Raw genomic sequence first — 20,629 nt, forward strand, 5'->3', positions numbered from 1 at the left:
TTAGAAAAATAGTATGGCTAATTTGAACCATAGAACCACAATACATATGATACATAAAACTTTCGATGTATTCGTTGTATTTATTCCAGTTTGATTTGAGATCCTCATCATATCAATGCCTTTAGTCATTTTGTACCACGGGCCTGGGCAAGGTAATATAATTGACGTTGAGAATTCAACCCCGGATCGGAGATTAGATAATTGATGCATTACCGCACCACCGACTTTATAATGATTATGTAATTGATGTGATTGGGTGGGTCCGCAAGGCTGCAGCAACCGCTGAAAACTAGGGAAGAAGGCTACATCTGGATTCACTGTACAAGTGATATTGCTTTGGTTTACTTACTTTAGATCTTCGGTATCAAATCCTCTCTCTACTGTACAATATTCTCGAATGAACGCAGCACACGAGGATTTCATTCAATACCGACTTCCTGTACCTTCTTTAATTACGCTGACACAAAACTCTCACTTTCTATTGATTGTAATTCTCATAAACTTCACTTGAGCGTTTGCGAAGCAATTCGATAAAGCTCTTTGAACATCTAACTCTCACATAAATTTAGGTTAGACCACATAATTCGAGACTCATTCTATAAAGACGGGTATCATTGGGAAATAAAGCTCAAGAATTTGCAAAGATTTTCTTGTCTTTCTAGCTTCCGCCATACAGTGATAGGTCACCATGAACGGGTCTACTAATGGGCACACTACAACTACCAACGAGGTATCAGGTTCTCATGCCAATGGAAACACGGCATTATTGTCACAAATCCACGAAGCCTTGAAACTTGTCCATGCTCCGTATTCATCCAACCAGTCTCGCCAACAAGCCTCGAGCTTCCTAGAGAATATCAAAGCCGAAGACGAAGCTCCTTATCATGGGTTTACCCTAGCATCCGATAAATCGCAAGAACCGGTCGTACGTCACTATGCACTGTCTCTTTTGGAGCACGCGATAAAACATAAATGGGCAGCATATTCGGAAGGGCAAGCAAGTGCGCTGCGGCAATGGGTCATTCAACTCTCGGAGAATTTGGCTCAAGAGGACCCCTCATATCTGCGAAACAAGACAGCACAACTCTGGGTAGAGATTGCGAAGAGGAGCTGGGGATCAGAGTGGATTGATATGGATAAGCTTCTCGTGGGTCTATGGGAGCTTCCAGGTACTGTGGTTTATAAGGAATTTGTTCTGTTTGTTCTCGAAACCCTCTCCGATGAGGTCTTCAACGGCGAAGACGCTGTCACGGTCTTACGCGAGGGTGCTCTGAGCAAAGCTTGTGTCGAAATCTTCACACCTGCAGTTGTACTATCAGAAGCATTCCCAAATCGACAGATAGGTACCGTCTTGAGACATGGAGAAGAAGGTTGGCTTGTGAGAATTGGTGGATTGCTAGGCCAGTGCCTTCAACTGGACATTTCGAGTCCTCAGTATCAGAGCTGTGCAGTGAAGATACTGGCTGTTTATAAATCCGTGGTACCCTGGACCGTACCAAAAGCCATCTCCAGTGCTCAATGCGTGCAATATATGTGCAAATGTCTCGCTGCGCCCAGTACACCCGTGCAACTGGTAAGTTTAAAACAGTACCTGTGAAACTAGCTTCTAGAACTGATATCCTTTGTTAGGCGTCTGTTCAAGCTCTATTCGCACTTTATTCTCGTGTGCATTTTTCGGATGAAGAATTCTTAGAGCTTGTATGCCCGATGTATACCAGCGAAGTGGTTGGTCTACTACGAAATCTATTCCAATGGTCTGTGGTAGACGCAAATGATATTGACGATGAAAAGTATCTATTTGCTAAAAAGTTTTCTGAGGTTTGACACACTTTTGACAACCAACCCGTTCATACTGACCTCGTGTAGATGATGTCAAATCTCGGAGTCTTCATAGAATCTAAAATTTCAGCTATACCCGAATCTTGCGATCTTTCTAACCTCTTGAATCTTTTTCTTGCTATTGCTCAAAGTCAAAGCCTTGTCGTTTCGATACCCATTATTCTTACCTGGACAAAATTGCTTCGCTCGCCAATCATTGGAGGGTCTTCTTTTATAACACCTTTAATTGCTCCTCTTCTAGAACTTTCTAGTTCACGCCTCATTCGATATGAGAACATGCCAGATGACTGCGAAGATCCAGAGTACCTATTTCTACAGGAAGATATCGATACACAGCCTGAAAGACATGCATTTCTAGGAAACTATCGACGATATTGCTCTCAAATCATAGAGCTTGTCGTTCGGCAGAAGCAATCAGAGGCCATCTATCATATTTTAAGCCAAGTGGATAACTCTTTGCAGCACCTTTATGATGGGTGCCCCCCCTTTTCTGGTAGATTGCCTCCTCCCGCCCACCCCGATTCTAAATAGCATTTAATTGACCCAATCTTAGTGGAAAACTATTCCAAAACCTCGATAGCAGTACTACGAGTTGATAAGAATTTCACGGTGGTAGAAGCGGCACTCAAGGGATATATGAAATGGAGAGCAGGCCATGGCTCTGACCCTCAGCGAGATGTAATTACACGCACAACAAGATTGACACATCCAACTGACTATCAGCAGGAACAAGAGCGCACAAGTATAGAAGACAATCTAGAAACTTGGTGTCAACGATTGCTGGAGCTCAAGTTTGAAGTCCGTTGAAGTTACACTTTTCTTGATCTTATCTAACCTCGTCACTAGGATCCAATCATCCAAAAGAGAATTATACAACTTGCCGTCGCCTTTTCAACCACGGCTTTAGATAAGAAAGTGGGCTTCATGCTAAAAGTGCTAGAACACATTTTGATGACACAACCCATGGAGTATCCAAACGCCTCAGCTTATACGGAAGCTGTGAAAGAGCTACAAGCAGAGTCTGCTTATGAGTTGCAACGACTAGCCGGGAAAATGCCTGATCAACTATTGGTGAGTTCTTTCAAATTAATTAAGATGTGTTTACTGACCGAGGCTCGCAGGATGTCTATGATCAACTCCAAGCAAAGGTCGATGAAATTATTTCTACCAGAAATCTCGATAAGAAGCGCCAGACATCTTATCAGACTTTCTTATTCACAATCATGTATGTTGTTCCTCACAGCCAAATATGAGATATCGTACTAATGTTAGCAGCCACCGTAACTCTAAAATTGACCCAGAGATTCGTTTACAAAAGCTGCAAGGATTTTTAACACCTGTGCAAGCAAGTTGGCAAGATTCAGAAATGAATCACGCGGTCGAAGGGTTCTCTGGGTTCTGTGACCTACTTGGGTTGAATCGCGTGAGAGACTTCCTTGTCACAAGGCGAGTTCATGAGATACAGGATTGGTCGACTTATCAGCTTGACTCGGAAGCTCAATCGATACAGAAAGATATGGAAGAAAGATTAAAGGTATATTCAATACTGTTGAACGCAAGGGGCTATTACTAAGCTGAGTACAGGCACTGCCATTGAGAACTACAAAATCATTCCTAGGCTGCTCGACCGAGAAGCTTGAGAAAGAAGACCCTGCCTATAAGGTTTCCTGCACCTTATGGAGAGATGCGTTGCCAATTATATTGCCAACTCTTCTAAGATACTTGAGGTAAGAGTGGAACTGCTTATTTTTCGATGTTCTTACTTATTTTTTATAGTCATGCACATGCCTTTCATAATCCTGCAAATTGGAATGAACTTCCCTCGGAGATGGCACCAATTGTCAGTCGAATTCTGACGGATCGCTTCTGGCAATCTGGAATTTCGGTTGGAAGTAAAGATGACTTCTATGCTAGGGTTACTGGTACCAAATCTACCATGGAAGGTCTTGCATCATCTATACGAGGCTCAATTCGTACTGTTAGAGAGTCTTGTTACTCGATACTTTATTCTATGAGTCGTTTGGATGTTGATTTCTATGGCTTTAGCGAGCTTCCTGGACCACTCGCAAATGCTTTATTCGCAGATGCTCATTGCTTGTCTTCGCATCAACTTATTGCTTTGTTGAATGTTGTGCGACTCATGGTGGATGATTGTCCAGTCGAAGTTCGATCTCATTTTGTGCCTCCTATATTGGCTTCCTGCTTCGCTCAAATGGACGCTAAATGTAGTTCCGAATGGGAGAAATTATCTCATAAGGAAGTGGTTCCTGCAGATGGAGACACTTTGACCGAGGAAATGAAGGAAGAGAGCATTCTGCGACAGTTGACACATACATCTGTCATGATGATTGCTGGATTCCTCGATCCAGCACGACCCAGTAAATTGCCAAAGATCTTCACATATGTTACCAAGACTAACCCTTTGCTAGATATCGGAAGCACACCCGCACCGAGGTCAGCCAAAGAAGCTTCGACATTCATTCAAAATCAAGCGAATTCATATCCAAGCATGAGAAAGTTTTGCTTGACATCACAAGCTATTTTAGAATCTCTTCTACTTTTCTTAACACACGCTATTCGCATGAGAGATACCCGTTGTTGTGGGGTTGTCCTCCGTGTTTTCCGATCCATTGTTCCCGAATTTTCCTCGGGCAACGATTCTTCTCTCGCTTCATCGATCAGAGAATTCATCAGCACCGAAGTACTAAAAGCTGCCATTTCGTCACTAAATGAGCCCTATTTCGTAGAACTACAAAAAGATCTCGCTTCCCTTATCGCATCGATTCTAGCTCACTATGCACCCGTTACAGATACCCCTAAACAAATCCTCCTCAGTCTACCTGGTATTCAAGAAAAAGCAGTAAATAAATGTATTGAAGCGTTGACAGTACAGGGTGTTCAACAGAGAACTCAGCGGGCGCTGATATTGGATTTGTTGAAGGATTTGAAGGGGGTTAGTATTAGTGAACAGGGAAGGATCTCGAAGAGTGCAAGTGTAGTGAGGAAGGAGAGGAGCAAAATGCAAGAGGCTTTTATGAGGGGGCCGGTTGAGGATAATAGGAAGATTAAGAGTGAGATTGATGATTTGGAGGGGGTGGCGGGACTTTTTGATAATTAGATGATTGGTGAGGGGGAGGATGGATGGGTGGAAAAGAAAGGAATGGAAAAGGAAGGCAAGGGAAGGACAGTATTGGAGAGAGAGAAGGAGATAATGATAGAAGGGAAAGGAATGGGGGGATAGAGGTCTGCTGAGAATATACAAGTCACAAAAGATAAATTAGGAAAGTGCGTCGTGGATAGGGGTTAGGGTTGGGGATGGGGATGGAGTGCGCTGGCTCATTGATGGGTTTAGTGGGTGGGTTATTAGGTATAGGTAGCTACAGCTACAGCTGTGGCCTCAACCCGTCTATCTTTCTTCATAATACTTTGCGTGGATAGTTACACAGACAGACAGACAGACAGATAGGTATATCTCAAAATCCCTACTGGGTATTCATCTATCTAGGTACTCGCGGTGTGGTTCACAGATAGCATATTGATATTTATACATGTATGTATGTATCTATCTAAGATTCTATATATAACGTATTGGATTTGTGGCGATGTTGTTTGTTTGTTTGTATATATGTATGTATGTATGTATGTATGTATGTATGTATGTATGTATGTATGTATGTATGTATGTATGTATGTATGTATGTGAGCGTTATAGAATTCGCATATTGAGTTCTGGATTCTAGATCTTTAATGAAGTAGGTATGGTATGCATGATAGATAGTTAGACTTACCAGAAGCACTCAGGAATTGGGTCCTATCCTGAACGAGGGAATGTGAGTTGAAACCTGGAACGTGGAACTTGGATGGCGAGATTGTGGATTATGGATTTTGTGTATGAGGGATATATGGATTTCAGCTAAACATGGGAGACGGAAGATGGGACGAAGCTAAAGGGTTAGGGTTAGAGTGGGAGAAGACAGAAAAAAGTAAGTTTCTACTTAACGCCGTGGTCGGAGATTTGTGTCGTCTCGTCTCGTCGTATCGTATCGTATTGTATGGAGATAGACGATGGAGATGGGTTAGATGAGATGATGTATAGTAGTAGAGTAGTGGTACAGTTACTACGGTAGATGCAAGTGTTCGGATTTAAGACAGGGGTGGGAGGAGAATTTCTTGGTAGTTGTGATTGTGATTGGCGGTTAGGGGAGAAAGGTTGGGGGGACTTGGATGGAGAAAGGGAGAAGGGATGGATGGATCGGGAAATGTTTGCGAATGGGTAGATGGATGGATGGATGGATGGGGATGATGAGTTGAGTTGGGTGATTGGTTTGGAGATGGGGATGGAGATGGAGATTGACGGTAGGGAGGTAGATGGATGGTTCTGTTACCTGTAGGAATGGTAATTTCGATCTCGCATATGCAGCGTGGTACAGTACAGGACGTAGCACTAGCTATATGCAAAGGTATAGGAATAGAATGGAACAGAATGGATGCGGCGGCATGTGAGTGGTGCAGAAAAGGAGTTTGATTGGGGGTCAAGAAATGGGAATGTCATGATGTAGATGATTTTGGGTTGATGTGTGGTTGATGACATCTTGGATGCGTCAATAATGTATGTATTGTTTATGTATGGGGTGGTAGGTATCCGGGTACTGGGGTCTTGTTACACCTTGTTTTTCTTTAGAGGGAACGGGATGGAGGAAGGGGATAGAGATGGAGAGGGCTTTGAGATGGGGGTGAGACGAGATGAGACGAAACGGATTGGATTGAGGTAGGGAAAAACGAGGAGGTGTGTTCACTGGTGGAGAAGAGATGAGGTCTGCTGGGGGAGAATGTGTGTATGCTCAATTGACAGATCTGGTAAACGATCTAAATCGGACATAATCCCTGGCCAAGTTGTCTGTCAGGTCGTCAATCCTTCACGCATATGGTGCGTGCATGCAAAGCAGTCCCGATAAGGTTATTGGTAAGCATGCCCTTGGATTAGGTTACCGTTTTAAGAGTAATTGGGTAGATCGAGTGCGTATACCTTTGTGCATAGAAAGGATGATGAGGAGCTGAAACTAGCGTTTTCATTTCAGAAGCTGATGATATTCCCCTGACCTGACGACATGCATTGATTGTCGTGCAGAGCTTCTAGAGACTTCTCTCGCCGTCAAAAGAATAAGGAATATGCTCTACTAATAGCATACATCGTCTAGTTGAATCGGCCGTTAGCACAAAATGTCTTATATATCAAAAAAAGCAAATTCCAAACCCATGGTTTAGCAGTGGGGCGAGCCATCGTCCATCCATCTTTGATTCCATCATCGGCATCACCATCGATCGATTCGAGGCTACTACCTCACGCCTCATCCTTCCAAGACGATTCCGGAGGCCCGGAGAGATGTAATCTCAGGGTTCGTCTACATTCGCCAAAAATGGTCCAGTGAGATCTTGTTTGCACAATTGAATTGGGAAATATTAGGCGTTAGTTTGAAACCCCAGTCGTTCTGTATATTTTATCCTTGAGGGGGATGTTGCGCTTGGGTCGCGTTCTGGTGGGGTAGGTGGATGGGTTTGGGAGGATGTACGTACGTAGACCTCGAGATACCTAGGAAGCATTATTTGATTTGATTTGACAGATGCGTGTGGATCTGGATGTTGTCGAGGTTGTGTGCTTTTTCGACGAGGCACAGAGATGGAGAATGACTCGAGGAGATTGTGGTTGTGAAGAGGTTGTGAAGAGGTTGTGAAGAATGGGATTGGTAGATGGGGGTATTTTATTTGACAATAGGTGTGGTTGCTAGCATGCATCGATCGGAATAACCTTGTTAGTAAAGAGACTTGGGTTTGATCTTGGGAAATCGGAATGAAGGGGAGATGGAAAGAGGTTCCGGGCTGGACCAAGGAATGGATGGATGGATGGATGGATGGTAAGGTAGAGCGGCTCGGGATCTTGCAGAACGGGAAATCTCAATGGAAATCTGAGATTGGAGATTGAAGGTGGTATCACTGGTATGGCATGCCATTGCCATGCCAGGATAGATTAGGTTTGAAGAGGGTGTGGTGCCAACGTGTATTGTGAATGGATTGTAGACTGTAGTGTCGGTATACATTTGCTTGATCTGGCGAAGAGCGGAAATGAATGTCTGAATTTGTTTTTTGACTATAGGTAGGTACAATTTGTAAGCCGTTTGTGGTCAAATTGGATCACAAATTGCGGTTGATCCATTATCAATGAATGTACCTAGGTGATGAATCATGAATGTCATGAATGTCATGAATGTGATGAATGCAGCCTCATTGTTATTATTAATAGTGGATTTGGATTCAATGCCGATGACCTAGAAATTAGAATGCAGGTGACTTGCGGTAGATGCCGTTATTACGGGACCGTTATTCCACTTATCGTTCGATGTCTCGACTCTCGAGATGTCAAGCAAGTTATTGGAAATGTCTGACTACAAAGTACTTTGATATACAGTACGTCCTGGCTATGTGTAGACAGCAATTGATAGATATATCTACTTAGATACACACATACTCATACACATACACATACACATACATATGTTCACACTCACTCACACCTATACCATATATCCATAGATCCATAGATCTCCAGATCGTATGATTTAGAGTTCAATATATTTCCACGACTTCTTACGACATTGCCGGACCCTTTTCCGAGATCTCCCAAGAAGAACTGTCAAAGGGGACTCTGTAGATCTCTCGCGGCAGTATGACCTGATCTACTTCATTTGTAGAGATACCCATGTAGAAGGTCCAATAATGACCCATACATACCTGCACACAGCTGCACATGCTATGCATGGAAATGCATCCAATCCAAGAACCACCACCGCGAACACAACAAACAAGAACTGGTTTGATGGTCGATCTTTTTGATACGACTGGGGACTCGAGTAAGTATCATTTCGAGTGACACTCCCCGGATAATGAATGAATATACACATATATATATATATATATATCTATTTACCTATATATATATATATATACAAATACAGCCATACATATATATATACAACCATTTAACAGTTGAACTCCCACATTCGCACGCTTAGACAGGTGAAATACCTCCAAAAAATCCAACAGTGAGACTGTCTTTGACGGTTAACCGTCGCACGATAAGAGAGTTCTTTGGAACTTTGCTTCATAATACGCCCCCAAGGAATCATCGCACTGATAGCACGTCGTTTTACCGTTTTGACCAAACTACCCCCGCTTGCTCCACTGCCCCTTTACTTAATCACATTTTCAACCGTTTGGACTTTGCACACGGGAGAATCAAGAGGAATCTAGGCCGGATAACCTATCCACCGGTATACCAAATGTTTCTTTCGTATTTCCTATGCACTGTAGTCTGTCTGTAGGTATGTATAATAACACAAAATCTCCCTACAATTTCCTTATTCTCCGAGGGAGGACGGCAATACCGTTGGGGGATAGTTGCTATCGACAAAGTATACCTACCGGCTTGAGCCGGAGAACTGGTAGGTAATTTCTCCAATTTCTCCAATTTCTTCCGAGGATCGTAATTGAATGAGTGATTGAATGATTACCTATCATCGGTAAATGCGTTTCTCCTAGGGAAATCTTTGAGATCTATTGCCTTTTTCATATATCCATTCTTCATTTTGACTTGCATTTTCATTTTCTATTCAGCTGAGAGTTTTACCCGTACTCTCTCTCTCTCTCTCTCTAATCATCCTCCTCGACTCCAATCCTCTGCAGTGTAAAATGTGTGGAATCTTGGATATCCACCTTCCTTCGTGTCCCCTGCTATTCAAAACATAAAAAGAAGTCTCCCCAAAAGAGGGGTTAGGGGTGGGATTGATCGCTCAGAGGTCTCTCGTCCAGGGGGGACCCTTGACTAAAGGATAGAGTTTGCATCAAACATCCCTTGACATCGGCGACCAGCTGCACGATTGATTCAACTGGTAAGGAAGCTTGTTTGTAAATTGTATGCTTGCTTGCCTGCTCGCCTGCTTGCCTGCTTGTCTGCTTGCCCTTCAATGCTTTTTTTCCCTCTCCCCCAGTTTTACTTGATCATCATTTTTCGATCTTCGAAACAATCTACCGGTAAATCTAGATGGTTTTGTTTTAAATACTGCCTAGTGCTTGCTACTTGCTACTTGCTATTTGCTACTTGGTACCTTTGCTAAAACCCACTAACTAGTATCCGTCTAGGTACCTAGGTAACGGGGATGCTCTACAATTTGCAAAACCCGTACTGCAGGTGGCTCTCTTCCAACGACTTCAAAGCCTTGAACTTATTAACCATTTATTAAACATCCTAGACTGACAGATGTCAATCCATCTTGTTTCTTGCTTTCATCTAAATCATATATTTCACCTCTGTTTCTCCACTGCTACCGGTATCTCTATTGCACCGTCAAGTCAAGTCAATTTGATTAGACCTTCTGTTTTACATGCTTATTCCTAGCACGCACTTTTATTCTTCATTAACTGCTCAAACTTGTGACCGAGGTGTAATCGGGGGAATAAAGCTTGTTCTAGCTTGTCTCATCGGAGCTGTTACCGAGTTGTAACTTCATGTATGAGTTTCAGATCTAAAGCACAGCCATTTGTCCATATCGCATGGGTTTTAGAGCCTCGTCCCATATATCGTTTACTGTATATTCACATCATCTTGTCCCTTTCCTCGAATTTCCTCTGTTCGAAACTTTGGATGATCAATTGTGAGCTGGAAGGAAACAAAGTATTCAGTCAAACCTATTGTTATATCAAGGGTTCATCTTGTCAAAGAATAAACAAAGTCAAGGTATATCAAGATGGTATACTGTGGAAAGCCTTCACGGGGCTGCCAGATGTGCAGAACTCGAAGGATAAAGGTGTGGTCTTTAACGTTGTCTATCACGGAGAACTTTTGGTTTGCTAATATCATCCTCATAGTGTGATGAAACCAAACCCACTTGCAACCAGTGTCAAAAATCAAGACGACAATGTCCAGGATACAAGGATGACTTCGATCTTGTCTTCCGTAATGAGACAAAAGCTACAGAAAGACGAGCACGACGATCATTAATGAACAAGAGGGGCAGCAACAACAACACCCAGATCGGATCAGTGAATAGAAGTGATGCAACTCGCAAGTTTTCAATTGTCTCTAACTCAAGTTCCAACGATGCCGAAATCGTGTATTCAACGACTGGAATGGAGCTGGCCAAGATTGAATCCGATGGCGATGATTCTTCATCTTCAGATGCCCTAGGATTACAAGTGGCCTTCACTAGTCCTATCGAGCAACAAGCACCGTGTTATTTCATGTCAAATTTCGTCATCATACCACAAAGCGGACAAATACGAGGCTCGTTTGACTGGGTATTACCATTGATCAAGACGGAAGCTTCTGACTCGGCGTTGTCACTTTCCTTCCAAGCTGTGGCCATGGCTTCTTTAGCAAATAAACCAAATGCAAGAGGAAGCAATTTGATGTATTTAGCTATTGAGAATTACGCCAAGGCGTTGAAGGTTGTTAACTTGGCGCTACAAAATCCAGTACAACAAAAATCCGATCAGACACTAGCTTCGATTATATTACTGGGATTCTTCGAAACCATTACTCAAGAGAAAGCGAGTATCACGGCTTGGGGATCACATATCGATGGAGCTGTACAAATAGTGAAGATGAGAGGGAAGAAACAGCTAAGGACGAAAGTTGGTGTTGCTTTATTCCAAAGTGTTCGAGGACAAATGGTATGCCAGTTGCCCCTCCTTTTAGTGGATTCGATACTAATATGCATTTAGCTTGTCAACTGTCTATCTTCATCCAAGACTCCTATGCTAGGCGCCGACTGGTGGTGCGCTGATTCTCAGAAAGATGAAGGGGCTGCCTTTGTCAACAGATTAAACCTACAAGTAGCCGAATTGCGTGGCGATCTGAATAGAATACTAATGTCACATCCCCGGTCACCGGAAACTACCGAATTAGTCACTGAGATTATGCATCGTGCTCTAGAGCTAGAGCAAGAGTATCAGAGATGGGAAGAAACGCAAACAAAACAAACAGTGGCATGGGTGGATAATATTCCCGGTGGTGATATAACAAAAGCCGATGTGTGTCCTGGACGAGTTGACCTCTACCCCGATATATTCGCCTGCTCAGCATGGAATTTCTCCCGTGTATCAAGGATATTCATCGCTGCAATAGTTATCCGTTGTGCAGCATGGACATGCTATCCCGTCGACTACCGAACCACGCCGGAATACGCGCAAATGTCGAGGATGGGCCAGGACTTGATTTGTGATATCATCGCTTCTATTCCTTTTATGTTTGGGTGGCATTTAGATGCCGAGGGAAGACTGAAACCGGGAGATCCTATGAGTGGTAACGATGCCACGGGTGTCAAGGCGTTAGGAGGGGCTTATGCAATTTGGCCGCTGTTATCAGTTAGCTGTAGTGATTTCACGACGGATTCGCAGAGGTTGTGGATTAAAGGACGACTCAAATTCATCTCGGAAGTCATGGGCTTGAACCAGGCAAAGGTTGTTAGTACTGTAAGTTGCTTCTTTCCCTTGGCCCTCTCATCTACCATCTCACAAGCATACAAAATTAATGCTAACACACAAAAGCTCCAACTCCGTCTCCCATCTATGATCGTCCGCCGCGATAACATGGGCTACGCACCAGCGAACGCAACGAACTCCGTTAGACCGTCAGGTAAACCGGCAATTATGCCCACGCTCCCCCCTTCCATTTCGGCACTCAATTTTCAACAACGCGAAGCTATGAAGAGGGAAATGTGGGAACGGGAACGGAAAGCTGCGATGGAGAAGGTGAGGGAGGAACAGCAGCAACGACAACAACATTTGGGAAGGAGTGTGTTGGAGACTAGTAGTGGGAATGTAGGGGGAGGAGGGGGATTAAATGGGATTGGAGCGATGAACGGAAATGGGTTAAATAGCAATGTCATGTTTCAATATCAACAGAGTAAATATGGGTTGGGCCTGAGTGGGAACGGGGTAGGAAATGGAAATGGGATGCAGAAAACGGGAGAGGTGGGTTGGAAAATTAGTAATGAGCAGGGGAAGAAATACGCGTGGTTGGAGGGGTTGGGATGGTGGGAGACGACGGTTTGATGTGGGGGTTGGGGAGAGCGAAGTTTTGGATCGGGGTGGGTTTCTTTGGGTGCTGGGTACTGGGTACTGTGCTTTGTAATGGTGCTGGGGTGGGAATGGGAATGGGAATGGAAGGGGTTCGGATTGAAATGGGATGAAGGAAAGGGAAGGGGTGAATGGAGCGTATGGATTTGTTTTGGTTTGACTTGGTTTTGATTTTGGTCACGGAAAGGAAAGGAAAGGAAAGGCAAGGAGCGGAGAGGAAAAGTCCTCGGGTAAGGCGTATACTAGGTATTGTTTACTTTTGTACATCTTGTACATTTCTGTCTTTTACTTTATATTTACAAGACAGTCAGTCAGTCAGTCAGGTAGTAGGCAAAAACTCGGGGTTGTATGGATTTTGGTGCTAAGGTATTCTTTTAAGGAGTTTATGGAGTAGTATAGGGTAGAGAAGGAGGGGGGTTGTTGTCTATTGTATATATATATATTTACTTGTGGAATATATTTATATATATATGTGTGTGTGTGTGTATGTATGTGTGTGTATCTATATATGTCTGTATATATTTATTTATGGAATATATATATATATATACATTATTTTATATTATATTATTTTATTTTACATAGATACTCGAGACTTGAGATTCGAGAGGAATAAATAAATAGAGTAGTATGAATTAAGTAAAGTAAAAGTAGAGCATATTATATTAAAATCAAGAAATTCTAATTCTATTTTGTTCTATTTTATTATGTGGTGTAGTATGGTTTGTATGTGGTGAGGAGGGGTGGGAGGTGGTGGAGGAGTGGGAGGTATGAGAGATGGGAGATGGGAGGTATGGGAGGTATGAGAGGTATGGGAGGTATGGGAGGTATGGGAGGTATGGGAGGTATGGGAGGTATGGGAGGTATGGGAGGTATGGGAGGTATGGGAGGTATGGGAGGTATGGAATGCTCTGTATGAATAGAGAATTCACAATATAAAATCTAAATCTAAATAAAGTTTGCGGATGAAGTGGGGATGGCTGAAAGTGATGGAGGAAAGTGATGGAGGAAAGGAGAGAGATATGGGGGTGAATGGATAGGTAGATGGGTAGATGAATAGATGGGTAAATGGGTAGATAGGTAAATGGGTAGATGGGTAGATGGGTAAATGGGTAGATGGGTAGATAGATAGATGAGTAGATGGGTAGATGGATAAATGGGTAGGAGATAAGAACTAGGGGTTAAAAGTTGAAAGTTGAAAGTTGGAAGTGGTAATTGATTTTATCTAGTGGTTGTTTAGGAGGAGGAGGGGGAGTTGAGGTAGGAGTAGGGGGACTAGGAGTAGGGGGAGTAGTGAGATAGGTAGGTATAGGTTTGGGTGTAAATATAGATTTGAGTTTGGGTTTGGGTAAAGATATAGATATAGATATAGATATAGATATAGATATAGATATAGATATAGATATAGATATAGATATAGATATAGATATAGATATAGATATAGATATAGATATAGATATAGATATAGATATAGATATAGATATCAAGATGGGTAGATACATAGATCTGTATATTAGGCTTACACGAGGAGGATTGTAATATTGTGATGTGATATTATGAATTATGATTTTGTATACGATGTGTGAGATAGAAGTAATCATTCCCGACTCTCTGAATGCATTCATTCAGGGTTCAGAAGAAGGTTGTTGATTCGATATCTAGATAGGCTTTTGAATGTCGACTTGTAGTTTGCATTTTCTTGGGGAGTTTGGGTATTATTTGACTGGGAAAACTTTACGAATGAATGACATTGCGACTATCCATGTTCACTTCTCAAATTTTACGCGAGATGAGGAGGGTGTGAGATTCTGATTTCAGAATGAGTATGGAATTTGTATAGCTTTGCTATATATCTAGTATCATAACCCTTCTATGAAGAGGCTCCATGAGGAAACACTCATACGTGTCGTCGTAAAATCAGTATTCGTGAACCGGTGAAGAGAGCGAGATGAAATGAAATGCCAGATAGGTATATGAGAATCCCAATGAAAATGAAAATGGAAACATCTGATCAACACCCATGTGTTCCGTAAATCCAACGTTTGCGCAATTACAAGTAATGGTGGTCTGGAGCTTCAGATGACCTCTACCCTTTCAACCCAGCCCGGCAACCGGAGTTGGAAGATGAGCGAGTACTGTAGATCTGTAATATAGAAGTATCGATGAATGCCCCATCCATCGATCCTTTCCCAAGGTTTCATGCTTTGCGCAGCTGAACGACTATTGGAGAGTATTCTCTGGTTTGGTTCAGAGAATCTAGTAGTGAGGAATTTGAAAACGAATACGATAATACAAAATGTGAAGAAATAGATTTGGGATATTAGCGAGACTTGCGCCGAAGGGGGCTTAATTTATCTGTTGGATGAGGAGCGAGAATATCTGAAGGGGAAATTAGTTACTTTCTGAGAGTATGGTGTTTGGAAGGAGGACGGAAACAACAAGAGGAGACCTGGAAGCATAAATTCCATAATTATTCCACCCGCTCTTCCCTCATTCTCTTCGGCGCATGGAAAGAGAAAGAGCAAACTTACGGTTTCCTAGATTCTACTTTCCCGCCATTTCCATTGTCCTTGGGGCTATTCCAGCCCAATCTTGATTGATACGCAGGCCATGTACTTAGATTCCAAGCCTTAACCAAGAAGCCTTGGGTTTTATCCACGTAATTTTCATTTTTCAACTCTTTCACTCCAACTTTGACGCCGTCTTTGGTAAACGAAACATTCTTGGACGCCATTTTGTCTGAGGCAGATTTCGAGACTTGTTGCGTGACGAGATAGACTTGGTAGGCGACGAATGCAAATGCGCCGAGGATGATGAGGAAGATGAGGAGAGGGAGCAGCTTGCTGTTGGTTGGGAGCATGGTTAGCTATTGTCTTGAGGTGTTTGACGTTCTACATATTCGATTTGATTTGACTTGATGTGTTGATGGAAGGTAGAGAATAGAGAAGAGTAGGTTTGACAAGATTTCCTGGTGTATGCGACCAAGTTCCAAAGACAAAGAAATATCTGGTAACAGCTGGACATACCTTAAAGCAGAGCGGGGTGGTGGAGGGGACGTTGATGAAGATCCCCAAGCCATTGTTTTGTTGTGTGTAATGGAATAAATGGAATTATTATGGGTATAGAATGTATCGATCTTTGGGGTCGTCTTTCAAATGGAGAATAGGTATAGATTCGAACCACCAAATTGGATGTTGGAGAAGGATATGTGGTATGTGTGGTATGTGTGGTATGTGTGGTATGTGTGGTATGTGTGGTATGTGTGGTATGTGTACTGGTAGATGATAAGTTTCAGATTGAAGGGCTGCAAGTTATATTGCGATTGTTAATTTAGGATATTTATCCTGGTAAAACGTAAAACGTAAAACATAAAACGGAAGACGGAATACGGAATACGGAGAGGGATTTTAGGGATTTTAGGGATTGGGGGATTGGGGGATTGCGCAGTCATCAATTAGATATATAGGCTCATCGGTCCCTATGGTCCTAGGTAGTGATTCCAAATTTAGGGGGTCATAGTGCAAGTACCTAGGTAAGATAGGACCCCAACACAGCCCGGATAATCATTCTCGACACTGTAAGGCTACTGGACAGGCTACCGTGGTCTGCTTGTCTGCTTGTAATAACCTCCAGCTGCCCTTGCCTTGTACTCTAACACGTGATGCTGCGGGACAAAATCATTTGGGTGAGGGCAGTTTTGGTGGAGGGTGCACCAACCAGGTGGGCGTGTGTGAGATGTTTGGCCCGTCGGTGGGCGTAGAATGATGAAAGCCGAAAGGCCAGGATTCCTTTCAGAGAGTGACCAGCCCAAGTCCAAAACTTGAGAATCTCAACCCAAATTCATATCATACATATCCTACCTATGCACAAGTTCAATTCAATGTCATGAATGAATTGATTATAATTTTCCAATCTTCTCTTATTGTCTAGAACTACCCCTGGTCTTTTTCACAATCGGTTCGGATCGCATCTACCCAGGAAGCTCTTTCTTAGCAACGTGTTCCTTGAGACTATCAACTATCGTAGATCTATCCAAGAATTCTAAGCTTGGGTATTGTATTGACTTGACACCTTCCATCCATACTCGACCTACCCCTCGAACAGGACAACATCAAGCTTTCCAAGGGCGACTACCAATTTTCTTGCGCCACTGCACCACATTTTAAATCTCGGAACCGCTGCCCCAGAGAATTAAAACAATAGCAAATATGGCGGCACCACAAGATGGATATCCAGGCCAAGCTTATCCCCCTCAAGATCCATACGCACAGCAAAGTCCCGCGCAGCCAGGCTATGAACAACCAGTGACTTCTCCCACACAACAAGCCGGTCCACCAGGAGCAGATGCCGGAAAGAAGAAGAAGAGGGGTTATGCGACACAAGCTTATGATTTTGGTCAAGGTGCGAATTCCGCCTTGGGAGGACAAACACATGGTGGTGCTCAATTTCAACCCGCACAAGCACCTGCTGCATATGGTGGATATCAAGCTCAACCAGATCCCGCTGCTGCATATGGAGCTCCACAAGCTGGCATGGCCGGCGCTCCTCAAGGTGGTTTCTCTCAACCGCAATACGGCGGCGGTGTGGGGGGCTATCAACCTCCTGATGCTGGATATCCTGGTCCAGGCACACCGGTTACTCCTGGTGTAGCGGGCATTACTCAAGGAATGGGGCAGATGGGAATGGGTGGACCGCAACAGCCTGTTGCGGCTCAAGCTCGTCCTGGTGGTGTTCCAGCCCAGGTTGCGTTGAATCAGCTTTATCCTACAGATCTCACCAACCAACCTTTCAATGTCGCAGAGTTGGACTTACCTCCTCCTCCGATCATTTTGCCTGCAAACGTAAGTTTGAACGTCAATTTTATGGAATTCTATGCTAATGCTTAAATAGTCAAGTGTTACCCCTTCCCCAAATGCGAATTGTCCACCAAAATATGTGAGATCCACTTTGAATGCGGTTCCTACGACCAATTCTCTCCTCAAGAAATCGAAACTTCCTTTCGCATTAGTTATACAGCCATATACTTCGTTGCACGATGTCGACGATCCAGTACCAGTTGTTCAAGATCAAGTCATTTCACGTTGTAGAAGATGTCGTTCATACATCAACCCATATGTTTCATTCCTCGACCATGGCCACAGATGGAGGTGTAATATGTGTAACCTCACAAACGACGTTCCACAAGCTTTCGACTGGGATGCAGCTGCACAACAAAGTGTTGACCGATGGCAACGACCGGAGCTTAACCACGCAGTTGTGGAATTTGTCGCACCACAGGAATATATGGTTAGACCTCCACAACCACTGGTCTATCTCTTCTTGTTCGACGTCAGTTTTGCTTCTGTATCTTGTGGCTTGTTGGCTACTAGTGCCAGGACTATTCTCGACAGTCTTAACAGGATACCAAATGCGGATCGAAGAACACGAGTTGGATTTATGGCTGTAGACTCCAGTTTACATTACTTCCAAGTTCCAAAAGATACGGAAGAGAATGGCGAGACAAATATGCTTGTTGTTAGTGATCTGGAGGAGCCTTTCCTTCCAGTTCCTCAAGAGCTATTGGTACCATTGTCTGAATGCAGATTGAATGTAGAGAAATTCCTCATGACCCTTCCTCAAATGTTCCAGACCAATACAAACAATGGATCATGTATGGGTTCAGCTCTCCGTGCTGGTCACAAACTTATCTCTCCTCTTGGTGGAAAGATTGTTGTAATCACTGCTTCATTACCTAATGTTGGATTTGGCAAATTAGAGATGCGCGAGGATAAAAAGCTACTGGGTACATCAAAGGAGAGTGGTCTATTACAAACAGCCAACAGTTTCTACAAGAGTTTTGCGGTTGAATGTTCAAAGAACCAAGTTTCCATCGATATGTTCTTGTTCTCATCACAATATCAGGATGTTGCTTCTCTTAGCAACCTTCCAAGATACACTGGTGGACAAACCTATTTCTACCCTGGATGGAATGCTGGAAGAAGCGAAGACGCTATTAAATTCGCTACCGAGTTCAGTGATTACCTATCTGCTGAAATTGGTCTTGAGGCAGTGTTACGTGTTCGTGCTACTACTGGTCTCCGAATGAGCACCTTCTATGGTAATTTCTTCAACCGAAGTTCGGACCTATGCGCCTTCCCAGCCTTCCCTCGCGATCAAAGCTATGTTGTTGAAGTTGCTATCGATGAGTCTCTCACCAAGAACTTTGTTTGCATGCAAACGGCCGTCTTGCACACTACAAGTAACGGAGAGCGTCGTATTAGAGTCATGACTTTGTCATTACCTACAACGACTAATCTTCAAGATGTTTATGCATCTGCTGATCAATGCGCAATCACTACTTACTTCAGTCATAAGGCTGTTGAGCGTGCATTGAGTGGTGGTCTTGAGCCTGCACGTGAAGCTCTCCAATCGAAATTGATTGAGCTTCTTCAAACATTCAAGAAAGAACTTGCAGGTGGAAACATGGGTGGTGGTGGACTTCAATTCCCTGCCAACCTTCGTGGATTACCAGTTCTTTTCCTTGGTCTCATCAAGAATGTTGGACTTCGAAAATCGGCCCAAATTCCTTCGGATTTGAGATCTGCGGCTCTTTGCCAATTATCCACACTTCCTCTTCCACTCTTGATGCAATACATCTATCCACGTCTGTACTCATTACACGATATGCCCGATAACGCCGGTATCCCCGACCCGGAAACAAATCAAATCGTTCTTCCTCCACCAATGAACCTTTCATCGGAACGTCTCGTCCCATTCGGTCTCTATCTTATTGATGACGGTCAAACACAATTCCTTTGGGTCGGCCGCGACGCCGTTCCTCAATTGTTAGCCGATGTATTTGATATTTCGGATCGCTCGAAACTCAAGGTTGGGAAAGCGACGCTACCGGAATTGGATAACGATTTTAGTGAGAGAGTTAGAAATGTGTTCCAGAAAGCGAGAGATTATAGGAGTAGAGGCGTCGGCAGTATTGTCGTGCCGCATTTGTACGTGGTCAGAGAAGATGGCGAACCGTCGTTGAAATTGTGGGCGCAGACGCTGTTGGTCGAGGATAGGGCGGATCAGGGAATGAGCTTTCAGCAGTGGATGGGGATGATGAGGGAGAAGGTTAGTTCTTAGGTTGTGAGTTTGTGGGAGGGTGGGGATAAGGTGTGGAAATGGAATTCAGGACGGGGTGGTTGGGTGTATGGATGAATGAATGGATGGGGTGGATGCATGGATGCATGGATGCATGGATGCATGAATGAAAAGAGAATGGTGCGAGAAAAATGATGATGAAGGAGTGAGAATGAATTGAATTGAATTGAATGTAAGAGGAATCAGATGATGTGATGTATACATGAATGGAGTGAACGTCTTAATTTTGAACGTGGAGATTTTCTTTCTTTCTTCTCTTCTTCTCTTTCTTTTCTTCTGCCTATCTACCTACCTACCTACCTACCTACCTACCTACCTACCTACCTACCTACCTACCTACCTACCTATCTACCTACCTACCTACCTACCTACCTTCCTACCTACCTTCCTACCTACCTTCCTACCTACCTTCCTTCTTCTAATTACATCCGTAAGAGATACAAGATGAATTAATTGATTTGGTTAAGATACCTATATACGGATCGAAGAAGGAAGGAGTTCGATTAAGCAAATGATTTATTTC

General features: G+C 43.3%; 4 protein-coding genes across 4 annotated transcripts; 3 read left to right on the plus strand and 1 right to left on the minus strand.

The window, feature by feature from the left end:
• Window positions 1–688: 688 nt before the first annotated feature.
• Window positions 689–4,957, plus strand: EAE98_009555 (uncharacterized protein; the record flags this gene model as incomplete). The annotated part of the gene is made up of 11 exons (XM_038957176.1): window positions 689–1,573; window positions 1,630–1,818; window positions 1,867–2,332; window positions 2,393–2,517; window positions 2,566–2,637; window positions 2,686–2,910; window positions 2,961–3,064; window positions 3,115–3,373; window positions 3,424–3,566; window positions 3,616–4,217; window positions 4,269–4,957. The coding sequence occupies 11 exons, from the start codon at window positions 689–691 to the stop codon at window positions 4,955–4,957; spliced, it is 3,759 nt and encodes a 1,252-aa protein (XP_038806369.1).
• Window positions 4,958–9,880: 4,923 nt separating this feature from the next.
• On the plus strand, window positions 9,881–12,977 carry EAE98_009556 (uncharacterized protein). The gene is made up of 4 exons (XM_038957177.1): window positions 9,881–10,697; window positions 10,759–11,562; window positions 11,614–12,363; window positions 12,439–12,977. The coding sequence occupies exons 1-4, from the start codon at window positions 10,638–10,640 to the stop codon at window positions 12,943–12,945; spliced, it is 2,121 nt and encodes a 706-aa protein (XP_038806370.1). The 5' UTR covers window positions 9,881–10,637; the 3' UTR covers window positions 12,946–12,977.
• A 1,588-nt stretch (window positions 12,978–14,565) lies between these two features.
• Window positions 14,566–16,253, minus strand: EAE98_009557 (uncharacterized protein). Its single transcript, XM_038957178.1, has 3 exons — window positions 15,996–16,253; window positions 15,501–15,812; window positions 14,566–15,348 (listed from the first exon to the last, which is right to left on the minus strand). The coding sequence occupies exons 1-3, from the start codon at window positions 16,046–16,048 to the stop codon at window positions 15,321–15,323; spliced, it is 393 nt and encodes a 130-aa protein (XP_038806371.1). The 5' UTR covers window positions 16,049–16,253; the 3' UTR covers window positions 14,566–15,320.
• A 532-nt stretch (window positions 16,254–16,785) lies between these two features.
• On the plus strand, window positions 16,786–20,485 carry EAE98_009558 (uncharacterized protein). The gene is made up of 2 exons (XM_038957179.1): window positions 16,786–17,810; window positions 17,860–20,485. Exons 1-2 carry the CDS (start codon window positions 17,178–17,180, stop codon window positions 20,086–20,088), a joined length of 2,862 nt encoding a protein of 953 aa, XP_038806372.1. The 5' UTR covers window positions 16,786–17,177; the 3' UTR covers window positions 20,089–20,485.
• Window positions 20,486–20,629: the final 144 nt, after the last annotated feature.

The sequence above is a fragment of the Botrytis deweyae genome (assembly GCF_014898535.1).
Source record: "Botrytis deweyae strain B1 chromosome Unknown BDEW_029, whole genome shotgun sequence".
NCBI classification, from domain to species: Eukaryota; Fungi; Ascomycota; class Leotiomycetes; order Helotiales; family Sclerotiniaceae; genus Botrytis; species Botrytis deweyae.

Excerpts from the sequence above, each read along its gene's own strand:
- EAE98_009556 (XM_038957177.1), top strand. The coding sequence starts at position 10,638 with ATGGTATACTGTGGAAAGCCTTCACGGGGCTGCCAGATGTGCAGAACT. Across the intron at positions 10,698-10,758 it reads GCAGAACTCGAAGGATAAAG|TGTGATGAAACCAAACCCAC; the intron begins GTGTGGTCTTTA and ends TCATCCTCATAG. Across the intron at positions 12,364-12,438 it reads AGGCAAAGGTTGTTAGTACT|CTCCAACTCCGTCTCCCATC; the intron begins GTAAGTTGCTTC and ends AACACACAAAAG.
- EAE98_009557 (XM_038957178.1), bottom strand. The coding sequence starts at position 16,048 with ATGGCTTGGGGATCTTCATCAACGTCCCCTCCACCACCCCGCTCTGCT. Across the intron at positions 15,813-15,995 it reads CCACCCCGCTCTGCTTTAAG|CAAGCTGCTCCCTCTCCTCA; the intron begins GTATGTCCAGCT and ends CCCAACCAACAG. Across the intron at positions 15,349-15,500 it reads AAAGTAGAATCTAGGAAACC|ATATTCTCGCTCCTCATCCA; the intron begins GTAAGTTTGCTC and ends TTTCCCCTTCAG.
- EAE98_009558 (XM_038957179.1), top strand. The coding sequence starts at position 17,178 with ATGGCGGCACCACAAGATGGATATCCAGGCCAAGCTTATCCCCCTCAA. Across the intron at positions 17,811-17,859 it reads CGATCATTTTGCCTGCAAAC|TCAAGTGTTACCCCTTCCCC; the intron begins GTAAGTTTGAAC and ends ATGCTTAAATAG.